Source organism: Ixodes scapularis, unplaced genomic scaffold (genome assembly GCF_016920785.2).
Source record: "Ixodes scapularis isolate PalLabHiFi unplaced genomic scaffold, ASM1692078v2 PGA_scaffold13__105_contigs__length_92229423, whole genome shotgun sequence".
Classification (NCBI taxonomy): Eukaryota; Metazoa; Arthropoda; class Arachnida; order Ixodida; family Ixodidae; genus Ixodes; species Ixodes scapularis.
Window position 1 is genome coordinate 86,418,242 of NW_024609839.1, and position 15,194 is coordinate 86,433,435.

Sequence of the window (15,194 nt, forward strand, 5' to 3'; positions counted from 1 at the left end):
TTGGCCTGCTGCTTGCACAGAGGCAAGGCTGCACAGAGGGTACAGTGTCGTCACGCTGCCGGGCTCTTATCGAAGGGTATGCGGACCGCAAGTTCGTCTGCTTCTTGCATAGGGGTTGCGATGATGTCATAATGCTGAGCTCTTATTGGCTGATTGAAAACAAAATAGTGGGTAGACCACGAGGCATTTAGCATTGAGGTCTAGCCACTATTCTTTCACTCAAAGCCAATCATAACCAATCGTTCTGACGTCGCCGCAACTTCTGAGCAAGAAGCAGACGACTTGCTCTACGCATACATTCTAAAAGGTTATTTCCTGCAAGGCACTTTGGGAGAGCCAACCGCTGCAATCTACAGAGAGACCTCGGCGAGCGAACAGTATAAAAATACGTTTAGATCGAACGAAAAACAGTCTGCGATGTGACACGGAGCACGACGTTCCGCGACGTCTCACGTCGTGCTCAGCGTCAGAGAGGACTCCCGCACATATTTTTGTTTCTTTCTCATTCGAGTGCCCATCTTTGGTCAGTCTGCAGTGCCGGCGCAACGAGAACCCGGACGTGCTGGTGGTGATGGGCACTGCCAAGTTCCCGTGCCACCGGGCCGTGCTCTCGATGCACTCGCAGTACTTCCAGCGCATCCTCGGGGTCAATCCTCGCACCCAAAAGGTGAGCCTGCTGCTCGACGACCGCTGCTCCTTGTCATTGTAGAGTCGCCGAACACATTAAGAAGCCCAGGGCGTGCCATGTTATGTTCATGCTTCATCTATTGAAAGTTCTTACGTTCTAATGCCACAGTCCCGTTGGCGCGAAGCGATAATGAGATGTTCGGAATTAGCCACACGCTCTCGATGCTATAAACCTTTTCACCCTCCGCCGCATGGGCGCTGCCATCTTAGAATCACATGACGCGGCCGCCATAAAGCGGCCTCAAATCGTCGCTCCTCTCTCCCCTCCGCACCTTGGCGAAAACGTTATATTCGTGTTTTGTTTTGTTTTAGAGCGCAGCTCTTAGGCGCCTGTTTCCGGCTTGAGTGGCGTCGGCGTCGCCGTCAGCGTAACCGCGCGGTGCATTATGGGATATGTCCCATGATGCAACACGCGGGGAGGAGGAGGAGCGGGAGGAGGCAACACCTCCTAGAGAAGAAGGCCGAGTGGTTACGTCACAATGTCGGAGGAAGGAAGGCCATGGCGCGACTACGTGAGAAAAAATGCTATCGACGTGAAAAAAAAATGTTTCTTGTCAAGCGGCGCGGTGGTGTTTGTGCGCGTTTATCCGACATTAATATACGTTTTAAAAGCGCAGTCTTGTACAATTTATTGTATCTATAATATAAACGTAATATACAGCGTTGTAATATACAAGGTTGAAAGTACCAAATTTGTATTTATGAGCATTCCCGTAACCGCGGGAATACAGTGCAGTCCCGCAGCACCCTATACCATACCTCGGCATTCTCACTCATGAGTGCGATCACTCACGATCACTCACGCTCACCGTCAGAGTTGAGGTGATCGTGAGTGAGGCCGCGAGTCTCGAAAAATTGTGAGCGTGAGTGTGAGTGGGATCGTGAGTTATGTGAATTCATGAGTGTGAGTGTGAGGTATATGTAAGGGAAGGTCTATGGGGGAGAGTCCTGCCTTCTCCAGGATCCATCTACCCTGCGGTGTTCCTGAGAGGCGGGCTATCTGCCGATCTCGATGCAGGTGCAAAAGAGAGGTGAGGGGGAGAAAGAGGCCTGTTTCGTATAGTTTTTGGTTGGAGGTGGAGATGGGAAGGTTTAAAGAGGCCTTGTATAATGTGTTTAATGCTGCTGAGAGTTTGTTGATTTGTTGTTGTGTCAGTGTGACATATGGTATAAAATAGAGAATTTTACTAAGGGCTAACGCATGAACCAGGTGACTCGCCTGCTTCTCGTGGACACCCGCGTGCTTTTTGACCACTCTGCGTACCAGGGAGGTAACCGAGTGGCATGTGTTTACGACTGAAACGACGTTGGCTTGATGTGATCTTTCCCGTAAATGCATGCCCAGAATTTTACATGTAGAGACTTTCGGGATGGGGTGCTGACCGATGTGTAAAGATATGTGCTGGTTAACAGATCGCTGATCTTGAGTATGTGATAGAAGAAGCAGTTCCGATTTTTCTGGGGCAGGTTCAAGGCCTGCTTGTTCAAGATATTCAGCTATAATGTCCAGTCCCTGCTGCAGAGTCGATTCCACTTCCCCTGGTGACCCGTGAGTGCACCAGAGGGTGAGGTCGTCCGCGTAGAAGATGTGTGAGAGTTGGGGGACTTGTTGGAGGCGATAGGACAGCTGGGCCATGCCGAGATTAAATAGAGTAGGAGACAGCACCGCCCCTTGTGGGGTGCCGCGTGTGAGCGAGATCGGCGGGGACGTCTCAGCCTCAATACGAAAACTGGCTGTGCGGTCTTTAAGGAAGTTCAGGATGTAAGTGTAAAGCCTGTGTCCGCAGCCTGTTACTCGGACTGAGGCGAGTATGTGATCGTGGCCAATGCAATCGAATGCTTTACGAACGTCTACAGTGACAAGGGCGTGGACTTGAGCAGATGGTGGGGAAAGAAAAGTGTGTTGAAGAAGGAGAAAGAGGTCTTGTGTGGATACGTGAGAACGGAAGCCAATTTGTGTGTGGGGGAAGAACGAGATGGTTTCCAGATGGTCCCGTAAACGGTCCAGCACCATCCTTTCCATCGTCTTGCCCACACAGGAGGTAAGCGAAATGGGACGAAGGTTGGTGAGAGAGGGGGGTTTTCCTTGTTTCGGTATCATGGTGATGATAGAGGATTTCCACTCTTGTGGTAAGGTACACTCCGACCAGTGTGTATTTATATGAGCCAGGAGCTGCTCTTTGTCTTCCTCTGGGAGATTGCGGAGTAGCGTGTACGCTACTCCAGCCCTACCCAGCCCTACCGTTAAATCTGCGCTTCGCCCCTGTGCCTCGCCGCATGTCCCCGGGCCTCAACGACGGTCGCAGGAGGGCGCAAGCTGTCCATCACAATCCCCCCTTTCAGACACACACCATAGCATATTCTGATGCATCCATCTCCAACACAGGAGATACAGGAGCTGGGGCATATGCAATCTATACACCACAATCCCCAACCGCCACAGTTCACACCTGCGGTCCATATAGCAACCCTCCAAATATCATCACACTAGAAATAGTTCCCATTATACATGCTATCCAAACCTTCTCCCAACTACCTCTTACATCAGCTTATACAATCTATACAGACTCCCAGGAAGCCATACGCGCTCTGCAGCAACGCAAAATCCCACCAGATCTCAGATCGGTCCTCGATGAAGCTCTGCGCGCACTAAACCCATCCTCTGTCACCGTTCGGTGGGTCCCTGGTCACAGCGGGATCACAGGTAATGAGTTGGTTCATCAACTCGCTCGCGAAATGCAAATCCGAGCGCCTGTGATCCCGTGGCCTAGCCCCCCGACCAGTGACGATGCCTTAATCTACAAACGCTCAATCAATTTCTATTACAAGCAGCTCCGTAACTCTCAACAACGACTACCTCGACCCCACCCGAACCTCAATGTGGCACAAACTCACGTCCTCCGAAAAATCCAAACGAACACCGTTCTTACTCCCGCTAGGCTTTTTCTTCTTCGACGTCGTTCTCATCCTTCATGCCCTAACTGCCCCTCCCCATACGCCAACATGGAACATTGTCTCATACAGTGCCCTATTGCACTATCCACACCGTTCCTCCCTAACCCCCCTCCCCTTTCCTGGAGTGCTTGGCTGGCGTCAGACGAACCGGATGACCAAATGGCCTTGGTGTTACAAGCCATGGATGTTTTGAACACTTAATTTGTGCTCAATATTAAAGTGCATTCTCTCTCTCTCTGTGAGTGGGAGTGTGATCGTAAGTTATGTGAACTCATGAGTGTGAATGAGAGTGTGAGTCCTGAGAGCTCATGAGCGTGAGTCTGATTGTGAGTGTGATAGTGAGTACTGAGAACTCATGAGTGTGAGTGTGAGTGCGAGTCCTGCGAACACATGAGCGTCAGTTTGATCGTGAGTGATCGTGAGTTCAGAAAACCATTGAACGTGAGTTTGAGTCCAGAGAACTCATGAGTTTGATTGTGAGTTCTGAAAACTGATGAGCGTGAGTTCTGAGGAATCATGATTGTGAGTGTGAGGTTGAGTTCTAAGTGAAGTACTCATGAGCGGGAGTTTTGCGATCTCTTGAGTGTGATTGTGAGTTTCAAGGCTCATGAGCATGAGCCTGGATCAAGACGTGAGTCTTACCGCTCATTCACACTGGAAGCGGATCCGCGTTCGCAAAGCGGTTGCGAACGCGGTTGTAGTATAAAGATCCAGTACAATTTCACCCGCACTTGATGCCATCGAGTGCGCGTGCAGTTGTACTGGATCTTTATACAACCGCGTTCGCAACCGTTTTGCGAACGGATATCCGCTTCCAGTGTGAATGAGCGGTTAGGGCAGATATGAGTCCGGTGGTTGCATTAGTCTGCCTGATGACGCGAGAGCTGCCGGGTCATCTCAGTGTGCGAGGAGACTCCCGCTTCGAACTACTGTGTGGGGCTCAGGGTTGGTTTGGGTGTCGCTCGCCTGCTCCTCCGCCATGTAAGCGCGCTGGGTCCTGTGGAGGGTGGAGGAAAGGAGGGGGGTGCTTGTTTTTGCAGGCTCCTCCTTGCCAGCGCCCTCTGCAATGTCTCAACCAGCTGTGGAGGGCAGAGGGAGTATGGGGGAGGGGGGGGGGGTCGCTTTCGTCTCTCCTCGGCGTTCGCTCTCCGCTTCTCGGCAGACGGCGAGACGCCAACGGACTGACGGCGCCTCGTGGCGGTGCGGCAACGTCGGAGTTGGGGAAGCGCTCCAAACGGTTAGCGCTACTCTCTCTGTGGCATAGAAAGGCTCGTGTGGATTTTGGCTCATGTTGACAAGTTGGTGCCGGTGCGCATAGAATTTTATTATTGCGTCAACTATACTGTTCGCACGGCTGCGACAAAATTAAGTGACTCGCATGATCCTCATCATCACCCAATCGAACAAACAATTTTACCGTTCGCACGGCTGCGACAAAATTAAGTGACTCGCATGATCCTCATCATCACCCAATCGAGCAAACAATTTTATCTTTCCGCACACCTCACCATACTTTTCGCATATGAGTTAACACTCAAAAAGTGCAACGAAGGCGGTGTCATGATAGATCAAAGCTTCGAGTGAGATGTTTTACATTGTGCGATATCGTGCTTTTATGTGTCGTTCGGGGCAAGATAGTACAAGCGCATGATATCCAGCCAGCAATGGCCAGGCGGAGCCACGAGAGTGCTGCATTCAGCTCCACAAGCGGAGGTGCCTCTGTTAATAAGGGCGGCCAGTCTGCCCGTCAGGCCGTGGCGAGCGGCGGCGACCCTAATTTCAGCAGTTCCTGTGTGCACGTGCGCGCCATGTCCCTGTTTATTTTATGTTTGAAGCATATTCTAGAGTTGTCATTTGAACACCAGTTTGAGTTGTCTTCATCACTTGTGGGGTCGCTCCATAATAATCGCCGCCCGATCGGTCTGAGAAGGCAGCGAGAAGGCAGCGAATGGGTTTACTGCACTTCCCGGTTGCCCGTCTTCGAGAGCCGGCAGTCGGACCCGCCGACCATAGTTGTTGCCCGTCGTTCATAGCTCGCAGTCGGAGTCCGTGTCCAGGCCTGCGGATCGTCCTTCCCACGCCAGCGCTGCGTTAGCTAGCTGTCCCGGGCTATCACAGTCAGAGTCTCGCTGCAGAACCACTCCTGGACCGTCATGACCTATAGGACGAAGGGCTCGCCATTTCCGCCAGTCCTGATCCGAACCTCGCTGGTGGAATGCTCCGGGGATGGGCCTCCTGCGCTGCCCAGAGGGTGCTGAGAATGGGACTTGTTAGGACTTGTTTTGGGTAGTACAAATTTTAGCGTCTCAAACTGGCACGCATGCAGAAGCGTGCCTGCTCTGGTGCGGAGCGCGAGATCACGATGAAAATACAAACACAGAACAAAAATTCGAACGCCGTCAAAGCTAAGACGCTGAGAGCGTGAGCCAAGAGAGGCCGTTTCACGCGTTCCAAAGTAGACATCAAAAAGAAAAAAAAATTAAAGCGTCGTGACACAGGTGTTGTGACGTCACCACCCAGAGATAAGAGACGCGTGCCCTAGCGGTGGTGTCATGAATTAGGCACTTTCGATTCTCTTGCAACGTTGAGTTTGGCCGATTTCTGTCGTCCAAAGGTGTTTTTTCGTTCTTTAGCACCACATAGAACTGAAAAAGCTCGACAAATGTGCCATGAGTAGTGCTATGCTTAATCAGGTGAGCTTGTACTACCCAAAATGAGGGCGCTACGGTTTGTTCAAAGCTTCAGCGCAGGAGGCCTATCGACGTGGCCCGGACCAGCCAGAACGGCCCTATCGTTCCTGCTCGGCCCCAGCCTCGTGCAGCACGCTCTTCCTCTTGCCTCGCCGGCTGGCCCCAGCTCGCGCCTCGCTCGGCCGTCCTCTTCTTCTCCCGACGCCCCCATGACACTAGAATAAAGTGTGGATAATTAGAACCGAACTCTGCATGCTAGAGAACGGTACACAAGCCTGGTGTAAAAAGGCGACAGGCAACAAAGTGCACGTGAGAAGGATATTTACGCTTCGCATGAGCTTTTTCAAAAGAAAACCTTTTGCGTCCTATTTTTTGCACGCCATCACATTTTTTACCAGACTCAGGATTAAATTTTGTAGCCGAAACAAACAAAACATTTTTCTACGAAAATCCACTATTTGAAAACTTGCAGGTTTGGAAGGTTTTGGTTGCGACCGCACGTGCCGAACGGCTCGCGCGGTCGCAACCAAATGCACGCTTAGAACTACGAGTACCGGAACGGGGCAACGGGCGTCTCGCCTGAAGACCTGATCGCCTGATCCTCGATGACATAGCGAACAATCGGCCCGATTTTTCCCACCGTATTTCTCTATGTGGCAGTCTCAGAGACTCGTAAAACAACTTGTTCAATATGTTATTTTGCCGAGTAGTCTGCAAAACGAGTTTGCCAGACCACTTTCCAAACCTGCACATGTATTTTCGTTCAATTCAACAATTAATGTAAAATTCACTTACTTGATGCGTCGCACTGCAGTAATCCACTACTGTCGCCGTGTCGCTTCCCAAAATCTTGAAGGGAAGCGGTAAAGTTTGACGCTTGAGTCACCTTCGCGACTGTGGCAGTCTTTCACGCAGCAATAACGACGTTTATTTTTTGGGGAAACTCTACGAGTAGGCGAAATGTCACAGGAACCCGGTGAGGTCATGGAGACGTGAAGTTGAGGCTTACTTTTACGAAAAACGGTTCCAAAAAGGCTGACGCCGATCCGAAATGCCACGTTCACACGCGGTTCCTAAACGCGCCCGCCCGCAGTCCCCGTGCGACCCGGGTCGCCCACCTGTCTCACTTCAATGAATTTACTGGCTCCACGGGATGCGTAGAATTCGCCGTGTGCCGTGCTTACACTGAGAAGTAGAGGACGGCGGCGCGCGGCGCCGCAACGTCGCGGCGCCTGCCCCACGGCCACGGCCGGGTTGCCGGCGCTCCGGCTGGGCGCGACTGCAAGGCACCAATTGCCCGGGCTTCTCGGGCTTCGTGCATGACGCTGTGCTCCCCTTGCCCGTTGTTTACTCATGCTGCGTTTTTACGTTATTATGGTTGAATGTATGGGTACTCAGAGGATAGTAAGAACTTCTTGTAAAACAAAAAATATATATTTGAGAATCAACTTTTTACAATTAAATTGATTAAATTATGAAACACTTCTCATCGCTTGAAGGCCTCTGACACATATCGCAATGATTCAAGCCCGTAATGAAATTTTACAATGGTGTAGCACAGGGCAAGATTGATCAGCGGGTCGTTGAAGACTTGAAGAACGCTACTGCGTTGAATGAATACTTGTCAACCGAGCGACAGAAAACCTGTCTTGAACCGATGGCTACAGAAACGACGCAGGTTGGTCAATTATGTAACATAAATTATAATATTTCTTGTGAATGTGCAACCAAATGAATAGCAAAACCGTTTGTCATAATTTCTGCCAGTTATGAAAAAAAGAATGCCACTCAACTTCAACTTCCCGAATGTGCTGCTAATTTCCGGGAACTAAATGCGGAAAATAATGTTAAATATTGTGTTTAAGAACACCGACCAGTTCAATTTTGATTGTGCCCGCGTAAGCTGTTGTGGTCGCAAAGATGTGACACTTCATGTCGTGCAAGCACGCACACTTAAAAGGACCATGAAGACACGTGCACCTTCGATATTTTATTTTGCAATTGGAATAGGCTTCAGGCAATCTTAACAAAGTCATAACTAAGGATGCCGCGAACCACCCTAGGTTCGAATTCGAAAGGTTTTGATATTTTCGAACCGAATTGAGGTTCGAAATCGAATTATTTCGATATTTTCAACAGTACCGAGGTTCGAATTCGAAAAGTTCGCAACTTTCAAACACCGTGGAGCTTCGCAATCAAAAAATTCGAAGCTTTTACGGTTTCTTAAAATTCGGATTCGATTGTTTTGAATATTTCTTTACTTGTTATTTGAGAAATTCGAAGGTTTCCAACTTTCCTAACTTGAAATTCGAGAGATTCGAAAATTTAAAACTTCTTAGGATCTAAAGTTAAAAAACTGCGAACATTTCGACCTTCTTTGAATCTGAATTTCGAAAATTTGAAGATTTCGAATTTCTTTGGATCTGAATTTCGAAAAATCGAACGTTTCAAATTTTTATAGACATAAAGTTCGAGAAATTTGAAGATTTCAAATTTATTTCTGTACAAAGTTCTAAAGTTCGAAGGTTTCAATTTTCTTTCAAGGCTAAACTCGAAAAGAACTTAGAAGGTTTCGAATTTCTTTAAAGTCCAAGTGCGCAAAGTTCGAAGTCGGGTTTTCATGTTCCTCCACAGTTTCAGTTTCAAATATTGTTTTCACGCCTCAGTGGTTTTTATGAAATCAGGTTTAGAAAAGTTCGGGTGTGATATTTAGACTGTGCGAAGTTGGTCAGGCAATTAAATGAGACGTCAAGTGTCCCGGATGTACTGGAATATTTGCCAGTGCAGAGCGACGTGTGACCATAGAACAGTGATTGTGACCGCCAGCCCGGGGGGGGGGGGGGGGTAATTAACGTGCATCACGCAGTAGTGATCACATGAACGCAATGCTTAACGATACAGTCGATACTCATCCAGTATGAAACGGCCAGGGGAAGGCAAAAGATTGAGGCTCGGAAAAGCTTGAAGCGATCTGGCAAACTGCCTCCCTACCCCCTTGCACGCTGATAGTAATCCGATCGAACGCCGCCCGAGTGACGCTGGCATATAGTAATATTAGTTTTTACATGATGCAAAACCACGATGGACTGAACTTTGAAAGAAAAATTGTACGAAGAAAGAAAAACGAGAGGAGAACGTCTCAAACTCAGCTAGCTCAGGACAACGTCGAGTTTGAGACGTTGTCCTGTCCCCTTTTTTCTGTCTTCTTACACTTTTTCTTTCGAATTTCATATACAGTCTCAGGATTTTGCATCACGATCAACATACACCAGCTCGCCTGCACCTTGGCAATTTTTCAGTTTGTAATTGCTCTAGATGCTTATTTTCCGGGACGGAACAAACGCCGAGCAAAACGCACAGAAGCCGACACAACTCGAGGTTGAGGAGCGTTCTACCATACCAGTGACGTCAGAAAAGTAAAAACTGGGGACAAAAAAAAAAAAAAAGAAAAGAGGGGGGGATTTTGGATTGTTAAAGAAAACAATACGGGGAAAGACGGTGTGGTCGAGCTTATTTTAATCTGAAATTATTTATTCATATGTATAGCTACTGTCGTCCTACACAGCATAAAAGATCGCGTAGATGGTCGTTGTTAGAAACTCGTCACTACTCGTCACATGCTCAGTGGTTCGGAAGTTCAAAGCTATATCTTTGCAACCTATATAACTATGCCAATAATAATAATATTAAAAAAATGAAACATAACAATAAATGCGGGAATAAAAAGCTGGCGAGAAAAAAGAAACTATCAAGACTCCGCCGGAAGTGTTGTATTCTTGCAGATTCAGAGGCCCAGAACTACGAAACAAGTTTCTCCTACCAAAATGTGTACAGGCTAAAAGAAACACGTTCGAAAAACGTAAAACGACAAAAAAAAAAAAAGATTTTTTTTTAATGACGTGCTGAACTTGAACAGTATTACAAACCTTCCCCCATGAGTTCATTTATTCCTCAACGTGAAAAAACAATAAATACATCATTTTGTATTCTGCAGATGGCAATAATATGTACTGTCTGTGATGTTAATTTAAATGCGAGACGAAAACAATTACCGAGTTTAGGGCATAATCGCCCGTAGGTACATGTTTGGATATTTCTTCGAAACACATCTTGAACAGCAATATTCTTACCTAAAGACGACACTTACCTAGGCTATACATAGATCATTCTTAAAAAGTATAACATCTCTACCATAAATATCTTCGGCTATAACGTGCTTCAAATATGGAACGAACGACAACTGTCAAAAACCCGTCGTCCTTGCTTGCTCCTTCGGGAATTTATTTCTTTAAAACCAAGCATGCCAGATAATTGAAATAAACGGCATTGTCTTTCGCAAGGAATGCGGCTGCGGCACCGTATGTCGAAATTTGAGAAGAGAAATTACGAATGTACATCGTACGGCTTGAATCCAAATGAAACCGCCTGCCCGTCTTTCGATGTTCGACGAACTTGAAACTTTTGCCCTAAAAGTTCGAAGTTCTTCGAACTTTTGACTTTTCAGGAATCGAAAGTTCGAAAATTTTCGAATTCTTTAGATAAATAAATTCGAAAGTTCTTTGATAGGATGGGTGCTTGGGCGAGTTGGTGAACCATACTTGACGGTGACAGCGCAGGGAAAACCAACCTCACACCAGACACTCAGGAAGACAATCGCGTATGCTTGTCTTCCTGAGTGTCTGGTTTGAGATTGGTTTTCCCTGCGCTGTCACCGTCAAGTTCGAAAGTTCGAAAATGATCGAATTTCTTAGCGTAAAGAGTTCAAAAGTTCGAAAAGCTTCAACCTTTTTAGTGGAAGAAATTCGAAAGTTCGAAAATCATCGATTTTTTAGTCTATCAAGTTCGAAAGTTTGACAAGCATCCAATTTCACAGCGTAATAAGTTCGAGAAGGATTGAACTTTTTAACGTAAAAACTTCGAAGGTTCGAAAAACATTGCGTTTCTGAATGTGTAAAGTTTGAAATTTCTAAAAGCGTCGAACTTCTTAGTTTAACAAGTTCGAAAATTCGATTTCCGTCGAATTTCTCGATATGTAAAGTTCAAAAGTTTAAAATATTTCGAACCGCTTGAATCGATCATCGAACCTTCGGTTCGAAAGAAGTTCGCGGCATCCCTAGTCATAACTCATAACCTGTACTGACGCTTGTGTGCCGAAGAAATCACTTAAATAGACCCCGCTAGTATTCGTACCCGTGGCGACGCCTCGAAAAGGCGGGAAGACCTATTTTTTCGTGACGTTCAAGCGTACCATCAGAGTAGGCTCGTACAGGCCGCTTCACACACCTGCGTTCAGATATAGAGGAACGACAGAAACGACACGAACGACATGTCACCGGGACCACCATGACACATGATGGCTTGATAAAGCTGCTCTTTGCCATCTCTGTCACGTTCTGTTATGCGAACAGAATCGTCCCGGTGTGATGTCGTTCGTGTTGTTTCTGTCGCTCGGAACGCAGATGTGTGAACCGGGCTTGAGGTAATAGACCGACCCACCGCCAGTTTCGCTACGCCTCCTCCGGCGCAATGCATTGCGGGAAGTGTAGCCTTTCCGCACGAGGGTCAACGCCGCTGTAGGCTTGCGAGTGTCGATCACGAGCCGTCTCGTGCACTACCACTGCCTCCTGTGAAGTACAACTATATATATGGCCGCGTCACGCACGCTCCAGACGGTTGGTGAGGGGGGAGGGGGTTGTATAAAACGGGAAAAAGGGTTTAATGCCTATGCAGATTGTTATCCTCCAGGAAGGGGGAAAGAAAGATGAGAGAGGGGTTTGTTAAAAATAGTTGGCCGCAAATATGCGGAAGGGTGCCAATCAGTCAACGTATGTGAGGGAAAAGCTGGAGAGGAAATGTGGAGAGAGAGCGTTGGGCAGATCAGCTCATGGGAAACAGCGACGCGCGCAATCTAGCTGGTAGTTGTGTCTCTTTCAGGACTCATATGAGTCGCACAGGTCTGTCGCGTCGCCGCGAAGCGGCGAGGCGATTAAGTTCGCGTTTCACGGCTACCACAATTCTCATTGTGGTAGCCGTGAGAGTGTGTGAGATCGGACTATTGGTCAAAACGAACGGCGAGCTCTGGTTTTCATTTTTTGTCGGGAGGTGTTTACAGATATTCCGTTTTCCTGGTTGAAAACAAGAACCTATTGATATGTCGGCCTGAAATGTTCACTACAGTACAAACAGATGAGCACTGTCGAGCACTATATAAATAGGATTACGCTTCCAGCGATAGCTCCAGCACGTAGAATCGGTCAGCTGCCCAATGGCAAAGAAGACGACATAGGCGATAGATCTCCGCCAGCTCCGACTCTACACACTACAACAATGTAAATACCTTGTTCATCGACTCTTAAAGACTACCGAAACCGACAGGTTAACCTCTACGTCACTACCTTTTTCGGAAAACTTGCAAGACGAAAATGCAAAACATCAGTTTTGGTATTTCGCGTGCATTGCTGGGCACAAAATAAGCCATACATAAATCTACAAAAAAAAAAAAAAAAAGTATGGTATACGAGGCTACCACCGCGTCGTGAAACACTCCTTTAGAAAACGTTTGGAACGATTATGCATCTCGCGAGCTTCGAGTGTGCACGCAGCCAAGAGCACGACAGAAAGCAACAATTACGTCCGGCCGTCTGGCTGTCGAGTGCCGAGCCTCAGCTTCATAGGGCACGCTCCTTACGTAAACAAATAGCCGCTAGACAGGCCGATCACGCGCCCGTACAGCCAACCGTATCCAAAAGACCGCCACGCCGCCCGCACCACTCCAGCAACGTTAGCGCACAGCGCACTGCGTACAAAGAGTGAGGAGCATTTGCGCTTGCGCCTCCTGCGCCCTGCCCGTAGCGGACACAACCGTAGTGCGCTGCGAACATGCGAAGAACGCGAGACGCCAAGAAGCAGCGTCGATGAAAGAGAGAGAAAGAGAAATGTCGTCTAGACGTCCGAGAAAAAAAAAAAAAAAAAAAGACGTGTCGACGAAATGTAGCAAACTCTGTCAAGCATCGAATGTCGAAGAAACGGTCTGCCGATGAAACATCGCAGTGTCAATGAAACTTGTTCGATGAACTGCGCGCCAAGAATGGCGCGGCTTGCCACATAAAAAGTGGCGCACCCTACGTGATCGAGAGCGCGACAAAGAGACACACGGAGACGACCCCAAACCCCCGATCCACTCTAAGCCAAATTAAGCAAAGCCATGCCAAACCAATCCAAACGAAACCAATCCAAGGACGGCTGCACGTATCAAGATAATAAATGCTGACAGTATTTTATAAAGGCCGAGATGACTGAAAAACAATGTCGGCTGATGATTCCTTAAATCGCAGCCTAGTGCGGCCAGCACGGTCGATCAACAAAAGCAGAAGTAGCTCGAGTGAGAAGGAAAACTCGGCCTCCAACGGTCTCTGCTCATAGAACAGCATACGACTGACGGACACCACAGAACTGCGGAACCCCTCACCCAACACATCCAACAGGGATTATGATGAGATTTCAAACCAGACGGACGTCACCCTACCTAACAATACCGCCCCCCCCCCCCAAAAAAAAAGAGAGAAAAAAAATTTGGTCAGTGCATATGTTTATTATATATATGCTGCATAAACTTCCGTAGAATTACGTGTGGGTGGCACACGAAAAAAGAAACGGGGATGATATATGCATTAATCGTTCATTTGTGTACAAATGAGCGAGGTATGCACAGCGAGGCGATGCTCTAATCACTGCGACGTTGTCTGTGTAACCTGTCGGAAGGCGCGTTTGTGTTTTTCCGCTGCCCTTGTCAGCAGCCGAAAGTTCAACACACCCAATTTCGTCAGCTTGCATTTAGTTATTTTCGTAACTAATCAGGGTGAACGAGATTTGGTAGAAATGTGCGGAGCATAAACATAAACATAGTACATTTCTTTCAAATTGGATAGGCGGTTCAGAAGTTCACTGTTTTGGGGTAGTTTCCCCGTCGCACGACTCACGCGGAGACAGACCAACGGCTTGCGAGGAACAAAAGAAAAACAAAGAAAGCAACCTGTAAGCGTGATGACCTGCGAGTGTGAGGACCTGTGTGAGTGTGAGGACCGTGAGGACCTCTGAGGACCATGAGGAGCTGTGAGTGTGAAGACCTGTGAGTGCGAGGACCTTGATGACCTGTGAGTGTGAGGACCGTGAGGACCTGTGCGAGTGCGAGGACCGTGAGGCCTTGTGAGTGTGAGGACCGTGAGGAGCTGTGAGTGTGAGGACCTGTGAGTGCGAGGACCGTGATGGCCTGTGAGTGTGAGGGCCCGTGTGAGTGTGAGAACCGTGAGGCCCTGTGAGTGTGAGGACCGTGTAGAGCTGTGAGTACGAGGACCTGTGAGTGCGAGGACCGTGATGACCTGTGAGTGTGAGGACCGTGAGGACCTGTCAGTGTGATGACCTGTGAGTCTGATGGCCTGTGAGTCTGATGATTTGTGATGACCTGTGAGCGTGATGACCGTGATGATATGTGAGCGTGACGATCGACCGCGATGATGACGGCGAGTGAGTTTTGGTTTTGTGTTGAACCGTGAGGGTGAGTCCGGGTGATGACCCTATTTTGAATAAATCGTGATCGTGAGTTGGCGTGAGTCCTGATTGAGGAAAAAATAGTGATCGTGAGTTTGAGTGAGGACAGCTTAAAATGCCGACCTATGCCCTATACTCTCCGAATGAACCGGCCGGTTGCGACATTTTCTTCCCTCACACGGGTTCCGATTCTGGTAAATTTACATTGTGTGTGAGCTGCTGACTGTCTGAAAAGGGACGCTGAGAGATTTCAGAAGGGAAAGAAACCGAAAAAAATGCAGTCATCACCGCAGGGAGCGCACACGAGCAAGAAAT

General features: G+C 48.1%; 1 protein-coding gene across 1 annotated transcript in view; it reads left to right on the forward strand.

Annotated features, from left to right (window-relative positions):
- The first annotated feature begins 571 nt into the window (after nt 1-571).
- The window catches only part of LOC120840721 (kelch-like protein 7), a 34,788-nt gene continuing 20,165 nt past the window's right edge, over nt 572-15,194 (forward strand). The window contains exon 1 of the mRNA XM_040211362.2: nt 572-667. Within this exon, the coding sequence (XP_040067296.2) occupies nt 572-667 (96 nt within the window). The remainder of the gene's footprint in view (nt 668-15,194) is intronic.